Raw genomic sequence first — 23,473 nt, 5'->3', positions numbered from 1 at the left:
CGTTTCTCCCAGTGTCCCTGCTTCCACTGTGATCAGGCACGCAGAGATCTCACTCTGCTATGCCGATCACATGACCGCACTGAGAACCAGGAAGTGGAAGAACAGAAGCACGGAGGGAGCTCAGCGCTGGAAGAGGTAAGGAAAGAGTGTTTTATTTTACTATGGACAGAAGCATGGGGGCGATATCTAACACAGGGGGACTTGTGCGATCTATATAGGGGCCATGGGCAGCACCATGGGAGCGCTATCTAACACAGGGGAACGTGTGCAATCCATAGGGGACCATAGGCAGCACAGGGGAACGTGTGCAATCCATAGGAGACCATAGGCAGCACAGGGGAACGTGTGCAATCCATAGGGGACCATAGGCAGCACAGGGGAACGTGTGCAATCCATAGGGGACCATAGGCAGCACAGGGGAACGTGTGCAATCCATAGGGGACCATAGGCAGCACAGGGGAACGTGTGCAATCCATAGGGGACCATAGGCAGCACAGGGGAACGTGTGCAATCCATAGGGGACCATAGGCAGCACAGGGGAACGTGTGCAATCCATAGGGGACCATAGGCAGCACAGGGGAACGTGTGCAATCCATAGGGGACCATAGGCAGCACAGGGGAACGTGTGCAATCCATAGGGGACCATAGGCAGCACAGGGGAACGTGTGCAATCCATAGGGGACCATAGGCAGCACAGGGGAACGTGTGCAATCCATAGGGGACCATAGGCAGCACAGGGGAACGTGTGCAATCCATAGGGGGCCATAGGCAGCACAGGGGAACGTATGCAATCCATAGGGGGCCATAGGCAGCACAGGGGGAACGTATGGAATCCATAGGGGGCCATAGGCAGCACAGGGGAATGTATGCAATCCATAGGGGGCCATAGGCAGCACAGGGGAACGTGTGCCATCACAAGGGGGCTATATTCAATATAAGGGGGCTATATTCAATATAAGGGGACCATATCCAGATTGAGGGGGCTAATTTTAGGATGGGGGGCTATGAGGGACATATACCCTATATAATTTGTTAGAGGGACACTGGCATTATAAGATGGACCCCATTTAACATTAAAAAAAAAAATCTTTTTTCCTTCACCAAATTTGGGGGTGCGTCTTATAAAGCGAAAAATACGGTATGTGACAAATGAAAGGGTGCAAGACTCCTTGTGGTCTGGAAAGAATTGCCAAAAGGAATGATAAGCGAGCTGCTCCCAGGTGGCATAACTTACCTTGATTCAGAAGTCTGTGACCTGAAGAGCTGTGATCTGGAGTGAAAACTGCAGACACTGCGTAGTGTGGAGGCCTAAAGTGATTAAATCCGGCGTGCACGGGAAGATGGCGACAATGGAGAGGCGAAAAAGGAGGTCGGTGTCGGAGAATGTGTGCTGTGAGTTCCCATGCATTGGAAGAAAGAAGTGCTCTAAAAGGCTGTGGGTGGAGAGTCTAATTGGCCGTGAACATGTCCTGGCCACAGCAGCATGCCGGGGACTAAAGTAGTATTCTGGCCATGGGAGAAACCAACGCAACTTGGATGCTGTCGCTAGTTCAGAAAGAAGGGAATTTTGTTTACTTACCGTAAATTCCTTTTCTTCTAGCTCTAATTGGGAGACCCAGACAATTGGGTGTATAGGCTATGCCTCCGGAGGCCGCACAAAGTACTACACTTAAAAGTGTTAGGCCCCTCCCCTTCTGCCTATACACCCCCCGTGCTCCCACGGGCTCCTCAGTTTTGGTGCAAAAGCAAGAAGGAGGGAAAATAATTATAAACTGGTTTAAAGTAACTTCAATCCGAAGGAAACTCGGAGAACTGAAACCATTCAACATGAACAACATGTGTACACAAAAAAACAGGGGCGGGTGCTGGGTCTCCCAATTAGAGCTAGAAGAAAAGGAATTTACGGTAAGTAAACAAAATTCCCTTCTTCTTTTTCGCTCTATTGGGAGACCCAGACAATTGGGACGTCCAAAAGCAGTCCCTGGGTGGGTAAAATAATACCTCGTAAGAGAGCCGTAAAACGGCCCTTTCCTACAGGTGGGCAACCGCCGCCTGAAGGACTCGTCTACCTATGCTGGCATCCGCCGCAGCATAGGTATGCACCTGATAGTGCTTCGTGAAAGTGTGCAGGCTCGACCAGGTAGCCGCCTGACACACCTGTTGAGCCGTAGCCTGGTGCCTCAAAGCCCAGGACGCTCCCACGGCTCTGGTAGAATGGGCCTTCAGCCCTGAGGGAACCGGAAGCCCAGCCGAACGGTAAGCTTCGATAATTGGCTCCTTGATCCACCGAGCCAGGGTTGATTTGGAAGCCTGTGATCCTTTACGCTGGCCAGCGACAAGGACAAAGAGTGCATCCGAGCGGCGCAGGGGCGCCGTACGAGAAATGTAGAGTCTGAGTGCTCTCACCAGATCTAACAAGTGCAAATCCTTTTCACATTGGTGAACTGGATGAGGATAAAAAGAGGGTAAGGAAATATCCTGATTGAGATGAAAAGGTGGATACCACCTTAGGGAGAAATTCCGGAACCGGACGTAGAACCACCTTGTCCTGGTGAAAAACCAGAACAGGGGCTTTGCACGACAACGCTGCTAGCTCAGACACTCTCCGAAGAGAAGTGACTGCTACTAGAAAAACCACTTTCTGCGAAAGTCGTGAGAGGGAGATATCTCTCATTGGCTCGAATGGTGGTTTCTGAAGAACCATCAGCACCCTGTTTAGATCCCAGGGTTCTAACGGCCGCTTGTAAGGTGGAACGATGTGACAAACTCCCTGCAGGAACGTGCGTACCTGTGGAAGTCTAGCTAGGCGCTTCTGGAAAAACACAGAGAGCGCTGAAACTTGTCCCTTAAGGGAACCGAGCGACAAACCCTTTTCCAGTCCAGATTGAAGGAAGGACAGAAAAGTAGGTAATGCAAATGGCCAGGGAGAAAAACCCTGAGCAGAGCACCACGACAGGAAAATTTTCCACGTCCTGTGATAAATCTTGGCGGACGTTGGTTTCCTAGCCTGTCTCATAGTGGCAATGACTTCTTGAGATAACCCTGAAGACGCTAGGATCCAGGACTCAATGGCCACACAGTCAGGTTGAGGGCCGCAGAATTCAGATGGAAAAACGGCCCTTGAGACAGCAAGTCTGGTCGGTCTGGTAGTGCCCACGGTTGGCCGACCGTGAGATGCCACAGATCCGGGTACCACGACCTCCTCGGCCAGTCTGGAGCGACGAGGATGGCGCGGCGGCAGTCGGCCCTGATCTTGCGTAACACTCTGGGCAACAGTGCCAGCGGAGGAAACACATAAGGGAGCTGAAACTGCGACCAATCCTGAACTAAGGCGTCTGCCGCCAGAGCTCTGGGATCTTGAGACCGTGCCATGAACGTTGGTACCTTGTTGTTGTGCCGGGACGCCATGAGGTCGACGTCCGGCACCCCCCAGCGGCAACAGATCTCCTGAAACACGTCCGGGTGAAGGGACCATTCCCCTGCGTCCATGCCCTGGCGACTGAGATAATCTGCTTCCCAGTTTTCCACGCCTGGGATGTGAACTGCGGATATGGTGGAGGCCGTGGCTTCCACCCACATCAAAATCCGCCGGACTTCCTGGAAGGCTTGTCGACTGCGTGTGCCGCCTTGGTGGTTGATGTATGCCACCGCTGTGGAATTGTCCGACTGAATTCGGATCTGCTTGCCTTCCAGCCACTGCTGGAACGCTTTCAGGGCAAGATACACTGCCCGAATTTCCAGAACATTGATCTGAAGCGAGGACTCTTGCCGGGACCACGTACCCTGAGTCCTGTGGTGGAGAAAAACCGCTCCCCACCCTGACAGACTTGCGTCCGTCGTGACTACTTCCCAGGATAGAGGACGCAGGTGAAACTGCGCGAAAGGGACTGCTTCCATTGCTGCCACCATCTTCCCCAGGAAGTGCATGAGGCGCCTCAAGGGGTGTGACTGGCCTTGAAGGAGAGATTGTACCCCTGTCTGTAGTGACCGCTGCTTGATCCGCGGAAGCTTCACTATCGCTGAGAGGGTATGAAACTCCATGCCAAGGTATGTGAGCGATTGGGTCGGTGTCAGATTTGACTTTGGAAAATTGATGATCCACCTGAAACTCTGGAGAGTCTCCAGGGTAGCGTCGAGGCTGTGTTGGCATGCCTCTTGAGAGGGTGCCTTGATCAACAGATCGTCCAAGTACGGGATCACCGAGTGACCCTGAGAATGGAGGACCGCTACTACAGTAGCCATAACCTTGGTGAAAACCCGTGGGGCTGTTGCCAGGCCGAATGGCAGTGCCACGAACTGCAGGTGTTCGTTTCCTATGGCGAAGCGCAAGAAGCGCTGGTGCTCTGGGGCAATCGGAACGTGGAGATAAGCATCTTTGATATCGATCGATGCAAGGAAATCTCCCTGGGACATTGAGGCGATGACGGAACGGAGGGATTCCATCCGGAACCGCCTGGTCTTTACGTGTTTGTTGAGAAGTTTTAGGTCCAGGACAGGACGGAAGGACCCGTCCTTCTTTGGGACCACAAACAAGTTGGAGTAAAAACGGTGGGCCTGTTGCTGAAGAGGAACAGGGACCACCACTCCTTCTGCCTTCAGGGTGCCCAGCGCCTGCCGAAGAGCCTCGGCTCGCTCGGGAGGCGGAGAGGACCGGAAGAATCGAGTCGGGGGACGAGAGATGAACTCTATCTTGTAACCGTGAGAGAGAATGTCTCTCACCCAGCGGTCTTTTATTTGTGGCAGCCAGGTGTCGCAAAAGCGGGAGAGCCTGCCACCGACCGAGGATGCTACTAGAGGAGGTAGAAAGTCATGAGGCAGCCGCTTTGTTAGCGGTGTTCCCAATGGCCTTTTAAGGACGTGACTTAGACCGCCATGCATCAGAGTTCCTTTGTTCTTTCTGAGACCTTTTGGACGAGGAGAATTGGGACCTGCCCGCGCCCCGAAAGGACCGAAACCTCGACTGCCCTCTCCTCTGTTGGGAGAGGTTCTGCTTGGGCTGGGGTAAGGATGTATCCTTTCCCTTGGATTGTTTGATGATTTCATCCAGGCGCTCGCCAAAGAGCCTGTCGCCAGAAATTGGCAAACCGGTTAAACGCTTTTTTGGAAGCGGAATCTGCCTTCCACTCCCGTAGCCACAAGGCCCTGCGGACTACTACCGAATTGGCGGTCGCAACTGCCGTACGGCTCACAGAGTCCAGGACAGCATTCATAGCGTAAGACGCAATTGCCGAGGTCTGGGAGGTAATGGAAGCCACTTGTGGCGCGGCCGCTTCAATTTTCGCTTGACCTGCTGATATAGCTTGTAGCGCCCATACGGCTGCGAATGCTGGGGCAAAAGAAGCTCCGATAGCTTCATAGATGGATTTCATCCAGAGCTCCATCTGCCTGTCAGTGGCATCTTTGAGTGAAGCCCCATCTTCCACTGCAAGTATGGATCTAGCCGCCAGTCTGGAGATTGGAGGATCCACTTTGGGACACTGAGTCCAACCTTTAACCACGTCAGGGGGAAAAGGATAACGTGTATCCTTAAGGCGCTTAGAAAACCGCTTATCTGGACAAGCATGATGAATCTGGACTGTCTCTCTGAAATCAGAGTGGTCCAGAAACATACTCGGTGTAAGAGAAGCTGACTCCTCCGCCGGAGGAGCTGAGGGAGAAATATCCAGCATTTGATCGATGGACGCAATAAGAACGTTCACTATGGCGTCCCCGTCTGGAGTATTAAGATTGAGAGCGCCCTCAGGATCAGAATCCTGATCAGCTGTCTCCGCATCATCAACCAGAGATTCCCCCCGCTGAGACCCTGAACAATATGATGTCGAGGGAAATTCTAAGCGAGCCCGCTTAGTCGGTCTGGGGCTGGGGTCTAAGTCCGAACCCTCCGTCTGGGATGTATGAGATACCCCGTGAGGACATTGTTGGTCCAACTGAGGGGGGTCAGGGAACAATGATTCAACAGAGTCCTTTTGCTGAGATACCGGTCTGGACTGCAAGGCTTCTAGTATCTTAGCCATATTCTCAGAGAGTTGATCCTTAAAGGCTGCAAACTCAGTCCCCGTCACCTGGACAGTGTCAACAGGTGGCTCCCCCTGGGCCCCTCTTGGCAGAGGATCCGGCTGAGGAAGTGTCACAGGGGTCGAACACTGTACACAATGAGGGTCAGTGGAACCTGCCGGTAGCTGGGTCTTACATGCGGCGCAGGCAACATAATAAGCCTGTGTTTTGGCACCCCTGCCGTTTATGGGCGCCATGCTATAGTTTTCCCTGAGTAACACAATAGGGTATATAGCCAGAAAGAACTGTGCTCATACAGTGTAAATTATATACAGTACACAAATAATGTACCAATACAATACAGCACCATGGGGCTAGTACCACATGTGCTGCTTACCAGCCGCCTAAGCGGTTGTGAGGCCACCAGAGACCGTGTCTGGGTCTCCTATGAATATGTCCCTCTCTGCAGCGTCGGTGGAGCTGACAGGAATGGCTGCGGCGTCCTGACGAGCTGAGGAAGCTGTGGGCGTGGCCTAGAAAGAGCGCGAAACGGGCGCTCATACTGTGCACAGTGAGGAGAGTGGAGCATGTAAATCATACTCCAGCCCTCATTGCTGCTCGCTCCGTGCAGCGTCCCGCCCTTCCCCTGCCTGTCAGGGCTGAGGGCGGGAGAAAAAAAGGGAAACTAGGCCGCAATGAAGCCGGGGACTGTAGTAATAAACGCGGCCGCCGTAAAAGCGCGGTCGCGTGAAAGTCCCCGGCGAACTACAAGTCCCAGCCGCGCTGCAGTGTCCCGTGGCAACGGCGGTCAGTGCGGTAGCCCTTACATATAAACACACTCAGCGACGCTGAGTGTGTAATGGCACATATAGACCCGGTCAGCGCCGCGGTCCCCGGTACACTAGCACACCCAGCAAAGCTGAGGTGATGCCGTGCGCGGTCCCCATAGGGATACAGAGTACCTTTAAGATGCAGGGCCATGTCCCTGAACGGTATCGGCTCCTATCCATCAGGCTCCACAGGAGTTGTGGATGAAGCCCGGTCTCAGTGCCTGGAGACTGATAAGATCCCACTTCACCCAGAGCCCTAAGGGGGATGGGGAAGGAAAAACAGCATGTGGGCTCCAGCCTCCGTACCCGCAATGGATACCTCAACCTTAACAACACCGCCGACAAAAGTGGGGTGAGAAGGGAGCATGCTGGGGGCCCTATATGGGCCCACTTTTCTTCCATCCGACCTAGTCAGCAGCTGCTGCTGACTAATCTGTGGAGCTGTGCTGTGCGTGTCTGACCTCCTTCGCACAAAGCAAAAAACTGAGGAGCCCGTGGGAGCACGGGGGGTGTATAGGCAGAAGGGGAGGGGCCTAACACTTTTAAGTGTAGTACTTTGTGCGGCCTCCGGAGGCATAGCCTATACACCCAATTGTCTGGGTCTCCCAATAGAGCGAAAAAGAAATAAGGAAAAATAAATAAACGCAAGAAGAAGGGCCTTGAAAAGGAAACTATGGTGGGCCTTTGCTCAGCCTGAAAATTGCAGTCTCTCTCTCTCGAGTTGTTCTATTTTTTTTTTTTAAAATATGGAACCCCACTGTGCCCAGGACTTCGGCGAAAAAAAAAAAAGTGTACCTCTCCTGAAGGTCCCTGAATCCTTCACAGAGTGCTGAGGAAAACAGCCCCAGAGGCTGTATGTCAGATACCTGGAGGGTACCAATTTCATCTTTCCTCCCTACACTTCAGGTTGTGGGTGGGGGGAATGGTCTGGGGTATGGTTAAAAAGTTCTAGTCAGCACTCTTGATGTGTTAGGGGCAAAGGGTCCTGTTGGACAGACCAGAGAGACAACACTAGTGAGGCAACCCCACAATGTTCTCTTATCTCTAGGTGGGACAACAGAGTGACAACTCAACTCTGATGCCCAATCATATGCTGAATCTGAAAGATTGAAAGAAAAAAAAAAAAAAAAAAAAGGAACAACAAATTTAAGGTAGAAAAGGGGCTAAGTGCAGCCTGAAATCTGCCTATTACTGACACTAAGCTAAAACTGATCATCTCTGTGTCAATTGGTGGGTGCACCCTCCTGGGGAGAAGCTAACTTTTTTGCATAGTGTCAGCAGCAAACACCCATGGTTTCCTGTGTCCCCAATCAAGAGATAGACAAAAACTGTTTATAAGACTGTTGACATCTTGGCGGCACATGTTGGAGTCCGGTTATGATGGACGTGTTTGTCCACTGGAGCAATTAATTTACTGTTCGTCAAAATAATGATGGGATGCAGAGCATCATTTAAGACGACTCCCCTGAAAAGTATCTAATATGAAACGCGTTGGGAGGATGCGTTTTTTCTGCAATTGCTAACAAGCACAAATAAGGTGACATTTGGTATTTATGAAACCACTAGATGGTAACCAATGAATTGAGCCTTGGCTTGTAACTTGTTGATGCCTATCTGAATACGGTATGACCGTTCCTTTATTTGTTAGGACCCACTCAATTGTGAGGAGGGTGGGATCCTGTACTATTAGGAGGGTCTAGTACCGGTATTATAGTCCAAATAAAAAACCTAATCACCTGACTATAAGGCGGTTCCTTTGGTAGGTGATTTGGGGTCTAATATCCTCTTTGTTTGAGTCTGTCTGGATATTTGTTATGTTTTTTTCTCTTCTGTGCCTGACACACTTCCCTGGCTCATTTGAGTTTGGTGGCTTTGTGGATTGTGTGTCTTCAGTTTTTTTTTAACCCCATTACGACCGCGTTACGTTTTAAAACGGCACTAAAAAAGGGTACTTATTCCTTTCTGCCGTTTTAAAACGGCGGTCGGAAAAAAGGGTCTAGCGCCCCCCAGAGTCAGAAAATTTCCGGGGTCTCAGCTGCCGGGGGTAGCTGAGACCCTGGAGATCATGATTCGGGCCGGTTTTTCCGGTCCCCGCTCACCTGATGACCGGTATACACCGTATACCGATCATCAAGTTATAGTAAATGACCGCGCCGGTAAAAAATCATTTATCTCCCATCTGGCATGATCAAACATGCCAGATGGGAGATAAATCTTTTTCCCGGTTCCCTCCGGTCCCCTCGGTATCCCCAAAGTGCCCCCCCCGACCCCCAACCCCCTCCCGAAAATCCAAGATGGCCGCGCGCATCGGAGAGCACAGCAGCGCGCCGGCCGCATTTACAGTGTTCCTATGGTTTCTGTCGTATGTGCCATAACACATACGACAGAAACCTGCTCCCCAGGCCCCGCCGGGTCCCCCCCTACCCCCCCCTGGTGTCCCCCGGTGTCCCCCGGTGTCATACATACCGGAGCGCTGATCCCCCGCGGCCCCCTCCTCCTTCTCTGCAGACGCCGGTCACATGTGCCGAGCAGATGACAGCTTCCTGTGTTCAGAGACGCTGGCTGCTGCTCAGCACTGTGCAGCTGTGACCCGGGGAGGGTGGGTGCAGCTTTTTGCACCCACTCTCCTCAAATGGAGGGTCTGCCCTCCTAGAAAATGGGGGATACGTTCCCTGAACGTGTCCCCCATATTCTAGAAGGTCCAGAGGCGACGTGGGACATCCAAATGGATTATAGTGGATTTTTTTTTTTCTTTTCAATAAATTGGTCAATCAGGGAATGTTTTGGGGAGTGTTTTTTCAAATAAATTTTTTTTTGTTGTCAATTTTTTTTCTTATTACTGTCAATTAGTTATGTCGGGTATCTGATAGACGCCGTGACATAACTAATTGCTGGGCTTGATGCCAGGTGACATTACACACCTGGTATCAACCCCATTCATTACCCCGTTAGCCAACGCACCAGGGCGCGGGATGAGCTGGGGCGAAGCGCCAGAATTGGCGCATCTAATGGATGCGCCACTTCTGGGGCGGCTGCGGCCTGCTATTTTTAGGCTGGGAAGAGTCCAATAACCATGGCTCTTCCCATCCTGAAAATACCAGACCCCAGCTGTCAGCTTCACCTTGGCTGGTGATCTAATTTGGGGGGACCCCACGTTTGTTTGTTTTTTTTAATTATTTATTTATAAATAATTAAAAAAAAAAAAACAGCTTGGGGAGCCCTCCAAATTGATCACCAGACAAGATGAAGCTGTCAGCTGTGGTTTGCAGGCTACAGCTGTCTGCTTTACCCTAGCTGGCTATCAAAAATAGGGAGACCCCACGTCATTTATTTTAATTTTTTTTTTTTTTTTTGGGCTAAATACAAGGCTAGGCATCCTTTAGTGTCACATGAAAGGCACTAAAGGGCGCCAGCTTAGAATATGCAGGGGGGTGGGACGTTATATATGTTTGACATCTATCCATTCATCCACTGTAGCATTTTACGCTGTGTGCCCACAATCAGGGTTTGCAGCGTTTTGGGCGCAGAGTGTTTTCCCTGCGTCCATAACGCTGCGTTGTGCAGTAGAAGCACAGTGGCAGGATTTTTAGAAATCCCGTGCCCACTGTGTTTCTTTTCTCCGCAGCATAAACCGACCTGTGGCGCAGCTTCCCGAGCCTCAGCATGTCAATTTATGCTGCGGAGATGAGTGTTCTTTGCAGGTAGAATAAAACTAAAGTCCACAGCAGCCTGAACCCAAATCGTGGGCATGGGCAGCTGCGTTCTCCCGTGGACAACACTCACATTTCTGCAGGAGGCTGACACTGTGTACTAGACGCCGTGTCGCTGGATCATGGCCACATAGCCTAAAGGCTACTTTACACGCTGCGATATCGGTCCCGATATCGCTAGTGTGGGTACCCGCCCCCATCTGTTGTGCGACACGGGCAAATCGCTGCCCGTGCCGCACAACATCGCGCAGACGCATCACACATACTTACCTGCCCGGCGACGTCGCTGTGACCGGCGAACCGCCTCCTTTCTAAGGGGGCGGTCCGTGTGGCATCACAGTGACGTCACTGAGCGGCCGCCCAATAGAAGCGGAGGGGCGGAGATGAGTGGCCGGAACATCCCGCCCACCTTCTTCCTTCCTCATAGCGGCCGGGAGGCAGGTAAGGAGAGGTTCCTCGTTCCTGCGGCGTCACACATAGCGATGTGTGCTGCCGCAGGAGCGACGAACTACATCGTTACTGGTGCAGTAACGATAATCGAGAATGGACCCCCATGTCACCGATGAGCGATTTTGCACGTTTTTGCAACGATGCAAAATCGCTCATCGGTGTCACACGCAGCAACATCGCTAATGCGGCCGGATGTGCGTCACCAATTCCGTGACCCTAACGACTCCGCATTAGCGATGTCGCAGCGTGTAAAGCCCCCTTAACAGTGAGAAATTTGTTGCTACAGCAACATTTTTGTGAAGTACCTGTGGATTCAAAATGCTTACTATACTCCTGAATAAAATCCTTGAGGGGTCCAGTTTCCAAAATGAGGTCACTTGTGGGGGGTTTCTGATGTATAGGTACCCAAGGGGCCCTGCTAATGTGACATGGTGCGCGCAATTTACTTCAACTTTTCCAAAATTCAAATGGTGCTCCTTCCATTCCAAGCCCTCCCATTTATCCAAACAAAGGTTTTTGGCCACATGTGTGGTATCCCTGCGCTCACAAGAAATTAGATAACAACCTGTGGGGTACACGTTTTGTTGTTGCCTCTTGAAAAAGTGAAAAATGTGTCGCTAAATCAACATTTTTGTGAAAAAAATGAAAATTTCAATATGGCAACCTAAGCTTATCAAATTCTGTGAAGTATTCGTGGATTCAAAATGCTCAATATACACCTAGATTAAAGCCTTGAGGGGTCTTATTTCCAGAATGGGGTCACTTGTGGGGGACCTCCACTGCTTAGGCACCTCAGGGGCTCTCCTAATGCAACATGGCGTCCGCTATTGATTCCAGCCAATTTTGCAGTCAAACTGCACTCCTTCTCTTCTGAGCCCTGTAGTGTGCCCAAACAGTTGATTTCCACCACATACAAGATATCAACAAACTCAGGAGAAATTGCGCAATAAATTTCATGGTGATTTATTTCCTGTTACCCTTGTGAAAAAAAAAGCTACCTGGTTGAAGTAACAATTTTGTGGTAAAATTTTATTTTTTTATTTTCATGGCTCAACGTTATAAACTTCTGTAAAGCACCTGGAGGTTCAGGGTACTCACCAAACATCAAGATAAATTCCTTGAGGGGCCTAGTTTCCAATATGGGGTCACTTGTGGTGTTTTTTTGCTGTTTACGTACCTTAGGGGTCCTCCAAATGCGACATGGTGCCTGCAATCTTTTTCAGCCAAATTTCCTTTCCAAAATTCAAATATTGCTCCTTCCGTTCCAAGCCCTCCCATTTCTCCAAACAAAGGTTTCAGACCACAAGTGAGGTATCGCCGCGCTCATAAAAAAGTGGGTAACAAACGTTGGGGTCAAATTTTTGGAATTACCTCTTGAAAAAGTGAAAAAATTGATGCTAAAGCAACATTTTTGAGAAAAAAATGAAAATTTTCAATGTGACAACGTAACGTTATCAAAATCTGTGAAGTACTTGTGGATCCAAAATGCTCACTATACCCCTAGATAGAAGCCTTAAGGGGTCTAGTTTCCAAAATGGTGTCACTTGTGAGGGGTTTCTGCTGTTTAGGTACCTTAGCGGACATGTAAATGCAACATGGTGCCCGCAATCTATTTCAGCCAAATTTGCTTTCCAAAATTCAAATATTGCTCCTTCTGTTCCGAGCCCTCCCATTTGTCCAAACAAAGGTTTCTGACCACATGTGGGGTATTGGCGCGCTCATAAGAAAGTGGGGAACAAGTTTTGGGGTTCATTTTGTTGTGTTATTTCTTCTAAAAGTGAATAAATTTGGGGTAGAGCAACATTTTAGGTAAAATTTTATTTTTTGCTTTTTTTCATTCCACTTTGCTTTAGTTCCTGTGAAGCACCTGAAGGGTTAATAAACTTCTTGGATGTGGTTTTGAGTACTTTGAGGGGTGCTGTTTTGAGAATGGTGTCACTTTTAGGTATTTTCTGTCACTTAGGCCTCTCAAAGTCACTTCAAATGTGATGTGGTCCCTAAAAAAATGGTTTTGTGAATTTTGTTGAAAAAATGGGAAATTGCAGATGAACTTTGACCCCTTCTAACTTCCTAACCCCAAAACATTTTGTTTCAGAAATTGCGCTAATGTAAAGTAGACATGTGGGAAATGTTATTTATTAACTGTTTTGTGTGACATAACTCTCTGGGTTAAGGGCATAAAAATTAAAAGTTTGAAAATTGCAAAATTTTCAAAATTTTCATCAAATTTCCGATTTTTTCACAAATAAAAGCAAAAAATATCGTTCTAAATTTATAACTATCATGAAGTACAATATGTCACGAAAAAACAATGTCAGAATCACCGGGATCCGTTGAAGCGTTCCAGAGTTATGACCTCATAAAGTGACACTGGTCAGAATTGCAAAAAATGGCCTGGGCATTAAGGACAAAACTGGCTTCGTCCTTAAGGGGTTAAGAGACACGTTTTTACTAAGTGACTTCTTGTCATTTTTTTTTTTTTTTTAAATACACCTATTAAAAATTATATTTTAGGTCTTTTCATTAAGGATTTGGTGTTCACCCCTTAGCCATTTTCGTATTTACTCCTTGTTGGGGGCGTTATTCAAGGTAATTTTGCCACTTATTGGTTTTACTTTACCATGAGCCAACAAATTTTTTTTTTTTAATTTTTTTTTGGGAGTACACGCTGGGTCAGCATACCCTTTTTCACTCTATAGGAAAGTGCATTTTGTGTCAGCTGTCCATACATAATTTTTTGTTCCTGTGGTAGTCGATAGCCAAAGAATGCCTTAACACTGGTGTACATGAGAAGTTTCTATCAGAAGCATGAGTGAGGAAATATTTGCTTCTGCTCTATGTTTAGGGCCATGTTCATATCTGACATATTCCCATTTCCCCGTAATACACACCTAGTCCAACCAGTGCCATTCTTGAGCTTGTAAAGTGATTCTGCACAAACTGATGTAGCTACAAAAACACAAAACATTTTTCCTTTTTTATCTTAAGTGATAAAATTACTGTATAAAAATGTTTACAGAACACAAACAAACAACAAAAGAAAAAAACAAACAAAACTAAGGTTCTTTGACATCTATATATATATATAATTGCCTTATTCTGTCTGTCTGTCTGTCTTGCTCCAAAATTGTGTCCTTACAGTGACAACCGTCAGATTGGCCGCTGGGCTCGGCCTGGCCACGCCCCCTCACACTATGGCGCCAGGCCACGCCCCCTCACACTATGGCGCCAGGCCACGCCCCCTCACACTATGGCGCCAGGCCACGCCCCCTCACACTATGGCGCCAGGCCACGCCCCCTCACACTATGGCGCCAGGCCACGCCCCCTCACACTATGGCGCCAGGCCACGCCCCCTCACACTATGGCGCCAGGCCACGCCCCCTCACACTATGGCGCCAGGCCACGCCCCCTCACACTATGGCGCCAGGCCACACCCCTCACTATGGCGCCAGGCCACCGCAGTATGCCGCCAGGCCACGCCCCCGCAGTTACCGCTAGGCCACGCCCCCTCAGTATGCCACTAGGCCACACCCCCACTACCCCGCTAGGCCACGCCCCCACACGTTGGGCACCTGTACACCTCCCTCCAGGACAACTCCTCCCATTATACTCCTCTCTGAGGGGTTTGTAGCATGGGGGATGCAGCACGATGGGGGGTGGACCATGATGGGGGGTGCCCAGAATGGGGGGGGGATGAAACACGATGGGTGTGTGCAGCATGGGGGATGGAGCATGATGGGGGTGTGCAGCATGGGGGATGGAGCATGATGGGGGTGTGCAGCATGGGGGATGGAGCACGATGGGGGTGTGCAGCATGGGGGATGGAGCACGATGGGGGTGTGCAGCATGGGGGATGGAGCACGATGGGGGTGTGCAGCATGGGGGATGGAGCACAATGGGGGTGTGCAGCATGGGGGATGGAGTACGATGGGGGTGTGCAGCATGGGGGATGGAGCACGATGGGGGTGTGCAGCATGGGGGATGGAGCACGATGGGGGTGTGCAGCATGGGGGATGGAGCACGATGGGGGTGTGCAGCATGGGGGATGGAGCACGATGGGGGGAGGGTTCTATTATACTCTGGTGGGCACATCAACCTCCTGTGGGGATAACTGTGAATTTAAATGGGTAAGCAAATAACTGCAGTTTACTAACGTCCATTGTGACTAATCCAATGCTGGAAAGCAGTTGTAATTGGATTGTACCCTTCTTGGAAAAGGTTAATACTTAACCCCCACATGTTATTGTAGCCATATCACCTTGCCTGGGGGTATTTTCCTCCCCTTCTTTTGCCTCACTTTTTTTCTGTAATGTATTTTTGTATATGATCTTTTGTAATTAATTTATTATGTGATAAAATAAAATTTACAATTTTTTAATGGACTTGGAAACTCCATTTTTTCTTTGTTGTTCATGTAGTCCTTTTGGAGTAGTCTATAATGTCTTTTGACATCCTTTTGTAGGAACTATGGAAATGTTTGTATTAAAACAAGATGGGGGTGTGCAGCATGGGGGATGGAGCAAGATGGGGGGGTGCACACCTCCCCCCAAAACACAGACACACCGCCACACACGCACTGCACAACACACCACACACACTGGGAACCACAAACACCCCCCTACACAGACACCCACACACACAGACAACGCCGCACACACACAACACACAAACACCGCAGCATACACAAATATACGCACATACCGCGCAACACACACACTGCACAAAACATACCTCCTACCAAAACACATACATGCACCCCACACCCACAAACTGCGCAACACACACAGCACCACACACAGACAACACTGCAGACACAGCGCTCCACAAACAACGCCACACACACAACGAAACACACAAACAACACCGCTCTCACACCCCCCACCCAGACCATTTACAGCGCCCTACACAAACACTTGGCAACTACACACAACAACATATAACAAAAATCATACATTAACTACACAATAAATTCTAGAATACCCGATGCGTTAGAATCGGGCCACCTTCTAGTGTATATATATATATATATATATATATATATATATATATATATATATATATATATATATATATATATATATATATATATATATATATATATATATAATTGCCTTATTCTGTCTGTCTTGCTCCAAAATGATGTCATTACAGTGACAACCGTCGCCACAGCACGTGCGCTAAAGAGCCTGTGACCAACGGCTCAGGTAAGTGAACAGCACGAACTACGGGCCGACAGGACGACGCCCGACACCTTTCCCCGTACCCACACGGAGCCCCAACTCCCAGGTGACTGCTGCACCCCCAGGAGCCCACACCGGGAACCCAGCCGAGACATACCCTTGCATTGCTGGGATTGTGCCGGGAGTCGGCATACGCTGGTAACCATGATACACATCGAGTAACTAAGCAAAGCACTTTGCATATAGTTACCCAATTGTGTACCATGGTTACCAGCGTAACTCTGCTCCACCCCCCCTGCACTCCGCATGTATACACTGAACACACACACGAATAGTCACCTGTCCCCAGCCATGCAGTCTCCGGCACTGCCGTTCTCAGCGCCATGGCCTCGCTCGGCTCCACCCCCCGCACTCCACAGGTATACACTGAACAGACACCCCGGCACTTCTGCACCCATCATCCCCGCACACACGCAGGCACTACCGCTCCCATCATCCGCGCACACACGCAGGCACCACCGCTCCCATCATCCGCGCACACACACAGGCACTACCGCTCCCATCATCATCACTGCACACACCCCGGCACTACCTGAGTGAAGTCTCCGATGACAGCGAGGCTCACTTCAGTTGCTGCGTGGAGCGGACACAGAGCGGTCGTGTTCTACGGCGCTCCCTGTCAGCTTCATGTAGCAGAGCTGAAAGCGTCGTGTGGATTACTTCGGACCTGGATGGGTGTTTGGGGATTAATACAGTGGTAAATGAAAGGGTTTTTTTGTCTTTTATTCCAAATAAAGGATTTTTCGGGAGTGTGTGTTTATTTACTTTCACTTACAGGTTAATCATGGAAGGTATCTTGGGGAGACGCCTGCCATGATTAACCTAGGACTTAGTGGCAGCTATAAGCTGCCATTTAACTCCTTATTACCCCGATTGCCACCGCACCAGGGCAATTCAGGATGAGCCGGGTTGAGTCCCAGGACTGTCGCATCTAATGGACACGGCAATTCTGGGTGGCTGCTGGCTGATATTGTTAGGGTGGTGGGCTCCCCATAACGTGGAGCTCCCCATCCAAAGAATACCAGTCTTCAGCCGTGTGGCTTTACCTTGGCTGCTATCAAAATTGGGGGGAACCGCAGGTTGGTTGTTTTTTTTAAGTATTTATTTATTGTACCGCACGATATAGACCCGCCCACTGGCGGCTGTGATTGGTTGCAGTGAGACAGCCGTCACTCAGCGTGGGGGGGAGTGTCTGACTGCAACCAATCATAGGCGCTGGTTGGCGGGGGAAGCAGGGAAAACGAGATTGAATAATGAGCGGCCGGCATTTTCAAAAGCAGGAGAAGCCGCCAGAGCAGTGTGACAGCCGTGCAGCGCCGCGCCGGTGATCGGTGAGTATGAGAGAAGGGGGTGGAGAGGGGGAGAGAGGGGGGGCAATACCAGGAGTGATTTTAAACGATTTAGATAGTTCTGCTGGACATGCTGAGCATCCTCAGTAGAACGTGACGGGATCAGTCAGCGGATTCCGCCGCAATTGACTATCATTAGACACCTTGGCGGATTCTAACGGAATCTGTCAAGGTGCGATATTTTAACGACCCAAAAAAACGCTACATGCAGCGTTCCCTCCGCTACGTCAAATTAACGATGCAGCGTCGTCCAGCGGATGCAATGCAGACACTTGTGTTACAGTGCGTCGTCAATACAAGTCTATGGAGAATAGCGCTATTCTCCATAGTGTGAAAGCGCCCGAACACACACACACACACACACACACACACACACACAACCTGGATAGTCACCTGTCCCCAGCCATGCAGTCCCCGGCACTGACGTCCTCAGCGTCATGGCCCCGCTCGGCTCCACCCCCCCGCACTCCGCCCCCCGCAGGATAGGGGCACATGTCAGGATGTTGGCTGCACCACGATGGGGGCACATACCAGCATTGGGACACATCACAGCATCAGAATATTTTTACTTAACTTTACACTGTTCATGGCCTTCTTTCATTACAAGCCATGGACATCAGTAATCATTAGACTCATCTATTAAAACTATTCCTTCTGTTTGTCATTTTAAAACCAATAAACTATAATATTACAATAAGAATACTAAATTAAACCTAACCCATCCAGTCCATTCATTACCTTATTATTCAATCTGCTAACCTACTGTACATACACATTCTAGACTACCCGATACGTTAGAATCGGGCCACCTTCTAGTTATTTGTATAATCATTTTACACTGATTTCACAACATTTAAATACAAGCATTTAGTGTAAATCATTACCTCATCAGGCGATACTTTTCCAATTCTGTAGTCAGGACAGAACAAGGAGTTGGCAAGTGTATTGCGGTAAGATGCAGCATGAAGGTTTTCCAAGACACCTGGGAATAAACAACCCTTCAATGAATGTAATCAGAGATCCAGTATAAGTATGGCCGTGACTTAAATACAAGGAAATTACAGAAATATTAAAGTGTTAGAAACGTCTTACCCGTTATGTTCAAACATACAGACCGGGTCTAGTAAATTCTTACAAAGTGTGGCGGCGATTTTAAGCCATTGCACAACCAAATAATTGTCCCAACACTTGCTATACATTAGATTATAGGTCGACTCCTTACTCACCGACTTGTGGGTTCTGATGGGCCAGAACTTTATCAATCTTTATTCTGCCTTGAATGTCAGACACTTCCCATCTTCTAAATTCAGGAGCCGTAGTGACATTAATGAGATATTCCATTACAGTATCCCTGCAGCAAATAAAGACAAATATTTTGCTCTCTTTTCCAATACAGATTATATGTAAAATGTGGGCAATTTAAAGTGCAAGTAAAAGTAAAATATCTAGATAAAATTTCGGACTACACATCTATCCCCCAATCCACTGAATTCAAGCCCAGGAGGGCACGGTGAAGAGAACGGAAGAGATACTTACACATAGTCCCTCAGACACTCCACGGTGTACACCATATTTTCCCTCGTAGATGTTACACTGCAAAAAGACAAATCATACAATTATTCAGTGATTCTTAACACTTTAAAAGTGGTCACCAAGTAACAGCTTTTCTTCTATGGAAGCCTCATTGCAGCTAAGCCATATCTTAAGGGCCCATTAGAAACCTGGAAAAAAGAGAATTTTGTTACTTACCGTAAATTCTTTTTCTTATAGTTCCGTCATGGGAGACCCAGACCATGGGTGTATAGCTACTGCCCCCGGAGGACACACAAAGTTACTACACTCAAAACGTGTAGCTCCTCCCTCCTAGCATATACACCCCCTGCTAGCCAGTCCTAGCCAGTTTAGTGCAAAAGCTGAAGGAGGACATCCACCCACAAGAAGAGAGAGTAAAATCCGGAAGAACCGGAACCTCTGTCTACAACAATAACAGCCGGTGAAGACACACGGAACAAGAAACCTGCCAACAGGCAATAGGGAGGGTGCTGGGTCTCCCATGACGGAACTATAAGAAAAAGAATTTACGGTAAGTAACAAAATTCTCTTTTTCTTTATCGTTCCTATGGGAGACCCAGACCATGGGACGTTCAAAAGCAGTCCATGGGTGGGAATAAACAGACAACTGAGAAGCAGGCAAACCTAACTTCACAAATGGGCGACAGACGTCAGAAAAAAGCGTCTGCCCAAGCCCGCGTCTGCCAAAGCATGAGCATGCCTTGGGTAGTGCTTCGAAAAAGTATGCAGACTAATTCGAGCTGCAGTCTGACAGACCTACTGAGCCGTAACCTGGTGCCTGAAAGCCCAAAAAGGCGCCGACAGGTCTGATCAAATGTGCTCTGATCCCCGGCGGGGAAGGCACTTGAGTACACTTGTAGGTCTCGGAAATGGCCGACCTAAGCCAACGAACCAGGGTCGGCTTAGATGCCGAGAGACCGCTACGCTGACTAGCAGTCAGCACCAGAGAGGTGCACCGCCTAATAACGGCGGTGCGAGACACATAGATCCGGAGCGCCCGCACCAGATCCAGGATATGCAATGCTTCCTCAAGCGATGAACAGAAGCCGGACAAAAGGAAGGCAGGAAAATTGCCCCGGATAAGGTGGAAGCAGTAACCACCTTAGGAAAAAAAGTCCGGAGTCGGACAAAGACCACCTTGTCTTGATGCAAAAGACCAAAAAAGGGGGTGGCTCCGAGAGAGTGCAGCCAGAACTCTCTGGCGGGAAATTATAGCCACTAGAAAGACTACTTTCTGTGAAAGATGAAACAAAGAAACCTCCCCAAGAGGCGCAAAGGGGGGTTTCCGGGAACCGGGAGGACCGGATTAAGGTCCCAGGGCTCCATAGGCCGCCGGAAAGGCGGAATGATGTGAGATGCGCCCTTAAAGGAGCGCACCGGAGCCAGCCGGACGATACGCCGCTGGCACATACTGACAGAGCCGAGACCTGTCCCTTAATGAGGGATAGTCCTAGCTGTAGACCGGACTGTGGAAGGGACAGGAGGGTCGGCAAGGCCAAAAGAAGGGAATTTTGTTACTTACCGTAAATTCCTTTTCTTCTAGCTCTTATTGGGAGACCCAGACGATTGGGTGTATAGCACTGCCTCCGGAGGCCACGCAAAGCAATTACACTAAAAAGTGTAAGGCCCCTCCCCTTCTGGCTATACACCCCCAGTGGGATCACTGGCTCACCAGTTTTAGTGCAAAAGCAAGAAGGAGGAAAGCCAATAACTGGTTTAAACAAATTCACTCCGAGTAACATCGGAGAACTGAAAACCGTTCAACATGAACAACATGTGTACCCGCAAACAAACCAAAAAATCCCGAAGGACAACAGGGCGGGTGCTGGGTCTCCCAATAAGAGCTAGAAGAAAAGGAATTTACGGTAAGTAACAAAATTCCCTTCTTCTTCGGCGCTCTATTGGGAGACCCAGACGATTGGGACGTCCAAAAGCTGTCCCTGGGTGGGTAAAGAAATACCTCATGTTAGAGCTGCAAGACAGCCCTCCCCTACGGGGAGGCAACTGCCGCCTGCAGGACTCTTCTACCTAGGCTGGCGTCCGCCGAAGCATAGGTATGCACCTGATAATGTTTGGTGAAAGTGTGCAGACTCGACCAGGTAGCTGCCTGGCACACCTGTTGAGCCGTAGCCTGGTGTCGCAATGCCCAGGACACACCCACGGCTCTGGTAGAATGGGCCTTCAGCCCTGATGGAACCGGAAGCCCAGCAGAACGGTAGGCTTCAAGAATTGGTTCTTTGATCCATCGAGCCAGGGTGGCCTTAGAAGCCTGCGACCCTTTGCGCTTACCAGCGACAAGGACAAAGAGTGCATCCGAACGGCGCAGGGGCACCGTGCGGGAAATGTAGATTCTGAGTGCTCTCACCAGATCTAACAAATGTAAATCCTTCTCATACCGATGAACTGCATGAGGACAAAACGAAGGCAAAGAGATATCCTGATTAAGATGAAAAGAGGATACCACCTTCGGGAGAAACTCCTGAATGGGGCGCAGCACTACCTTGTCCTGGTGGAAGACCAGGAAGGGAGCCTTGGAAGACAGCGCTGCTAGCTCAGACACTCTCCGAAGAGATGTGATCGCTACCAGAAAAGCCACTTTCTGTGATAGTCTAGAAAGTGAAACCTCCCTCAGAGGCTCGAAGGGCGGCTTCTGGAGGGCAACTAGTACCCTGTTCAGATCCCATGGATCTAACGGCCGCTTGTACGGGGGAACGATATGGCAAACCCCCTGTAGGAACGTGCGCACCTTAGAAAGTCGTGCTAGACGCTTCTGAAAAAAGACGGATAGCGCCGAGACTTGTCCTTTAAGGGAGCCGAGCGACAAACCTTTTTCTAACCCAGATTGCAGGAAAGAAAGAAAGGTAGGCAATGCAAATGGCCAGGGAGACACTCCCTGAGCAGAGCACCAGGATAAGAATATCCTCCACGTTCTGTGGTAGATCTTAGCAGACGTGGGTTTCCTAGCCTGTCTCATGGTGGCAACGACCCCTTGGGGTAAGCCTGAAGACGCTAGGATCCAGGACTCAATGGCCACACAGTCAGGTTCAGGGCCGCAGAATTCCGATGGAAAAAAGGCCCTTGGGACAGTAAGTCTGGTCGGTCTGGTAGTGCCCACGGTTGGCCGACCGTGAGATGCCACAGATCCGGATACCACGCCCTCCTCGGCCAGTCTGGAGCGACGAGTATGACGCGGCTGCAGTCGGATCTGATCTTGCGTAGCACTCTGGGCAAGAGTGCCAGAGGTGGAAACACATAAGGGAGCCGGAACTGCGACCAATCTTGCACTAGGGCGTCTGCTGCTAGAGCTCTTTGATCGCGAGACCGTGCCATGAAGGTTGGGACCTTGTTGTTGTGCCGGGACGCCATTAGGTCGACGTCCGGCCTTCCCCATCGGCGACAGATTTCCTGAAACACGTCCGGGTGAAGGGACCATTCCCCTGCGTCCATGCCCTGGCGACTGAGGAAGTCTGCTTCCCAGTTTTCTACGCCGGGGATGTGAACCGCGGATATGGTGGAGGCCGTGGCTTCCACCCACATCAGAATCCGCCGGACTTCCTGGAAGGCTTGCCGACTGCGTGTCCCCCCTTGGTGATTGATGTATGCCACCGCTGTGGAGTTGTCCGATTGAATTCGGATCTGCTTCCCTTCCAGCCACTGTTGGAAGGCTAGTAGGGCAAGATACACTGCTCTGATTTCCAGAACATTGATCTGAAGGGTGGACTCCTGCTGAGTCCACGTACCCTGAGCCCTGTGGTGGAGAAACACTGCTCCCCACCCTGAGAGACTCGCGTCTGTCGTGACCACCGCCCAGGACGGTGGTAGGAAGGATCTTCCCTGTGATAATGAGGTGGAAAGGAGCCACCACTGCAGAGAGTCCTTGGCCGTCTGGGAAAGGGAGACTTTCCTGTCCAGGGATGTTGACTTCCCGTCCCATTGGCGGAGAATGTCCCATTGAAGTGGACGCAGATGAAACTGCGCAAACGGAACCGCCTCTATTGCCGCCACCATCTTCCCAAGGAAGTGCATGAGGCGTCTTAAGGAGTGCGACTGACTTTGAAGGAGAGCCTGCACCCCAGTCTGTAGAGACCGCTGCTTGTCCAGCGGAAGCTTCACTATCGCTGAGAGAGTATGAAACTCCATGCCAAGATACGTTAGTGATTGGGTCGGTGACAGATTTGACTTTGGGAAGTTGATGATCCACCCGAACGCCTGGAGAGTCTCCAGTGCAACATTCAGGCTGAGTTGGCATGCCTCTTGAGAGGGTGCCTTGACCAGTAGATCGTCCAAGTAAGGGATCACAGAGTGTCCGTGAGAGTGCAAGACTGCT

The 23,473-nt window shown here is 49.8% G+C and overlaps 1 protein-coding gene across 1 annotated transcript in view; it reads right to left on the bottom strand.

Annotated features, from left to right (window-relative positions):
* The window catches only part of UQCRC2 (ubiquinol-cytochrome c reductase core protein 2), a 134,592-nt gene that overhangs the window by 76,229 nt on the left and 34,890 nt on the right, over positions 1–23,473 (bottom strand). The window contains exons 5-8 of the mRNA XM_075318000.1: positions 19,111–19,167; positions 18,801–18,925; positions 18,459–18,556; positions 13,876–13,933 (exon numbers count right to left, since the gene is read on the bottom strand). Coding sequence (XP_075174115.1) covers positions 13,876–13,933; positions 18,459–18,556; positions 18,801–18,925; positions 19,111–19,167 — 338 coding nt within the window. The remainder of the gene's footprint in view (positions 1–13,875; positions 13,934–18,458; positions 18,557–18,800; positions 18,926–19,110; positions 19,168–23,473) is intronic.

Source organism: Anomaloglossus baeobatrachus, chromosome 7 (genome assembly GCF_048569485.1).
Source record: "Anomaloglossus baeobatrachus isolate aAnoBae1 chromosome 7, aAnoBae1.hap1, whole genome shotgun sequence".
In the NCBI taxonomy this organism is placed as follows: domain Eukaryota; kingdom Metazoa; phylum Chordata; class Amphibia; order Anura; family Aromobatidae; genus Anomaloglossus; species Anomaloglossus baeobatrachus.
The sequence above is the reverse complement of the archived record's forward strand: the minus strand, read 5'-3'. Positions and strand labels throughout refer to the sequence as shown.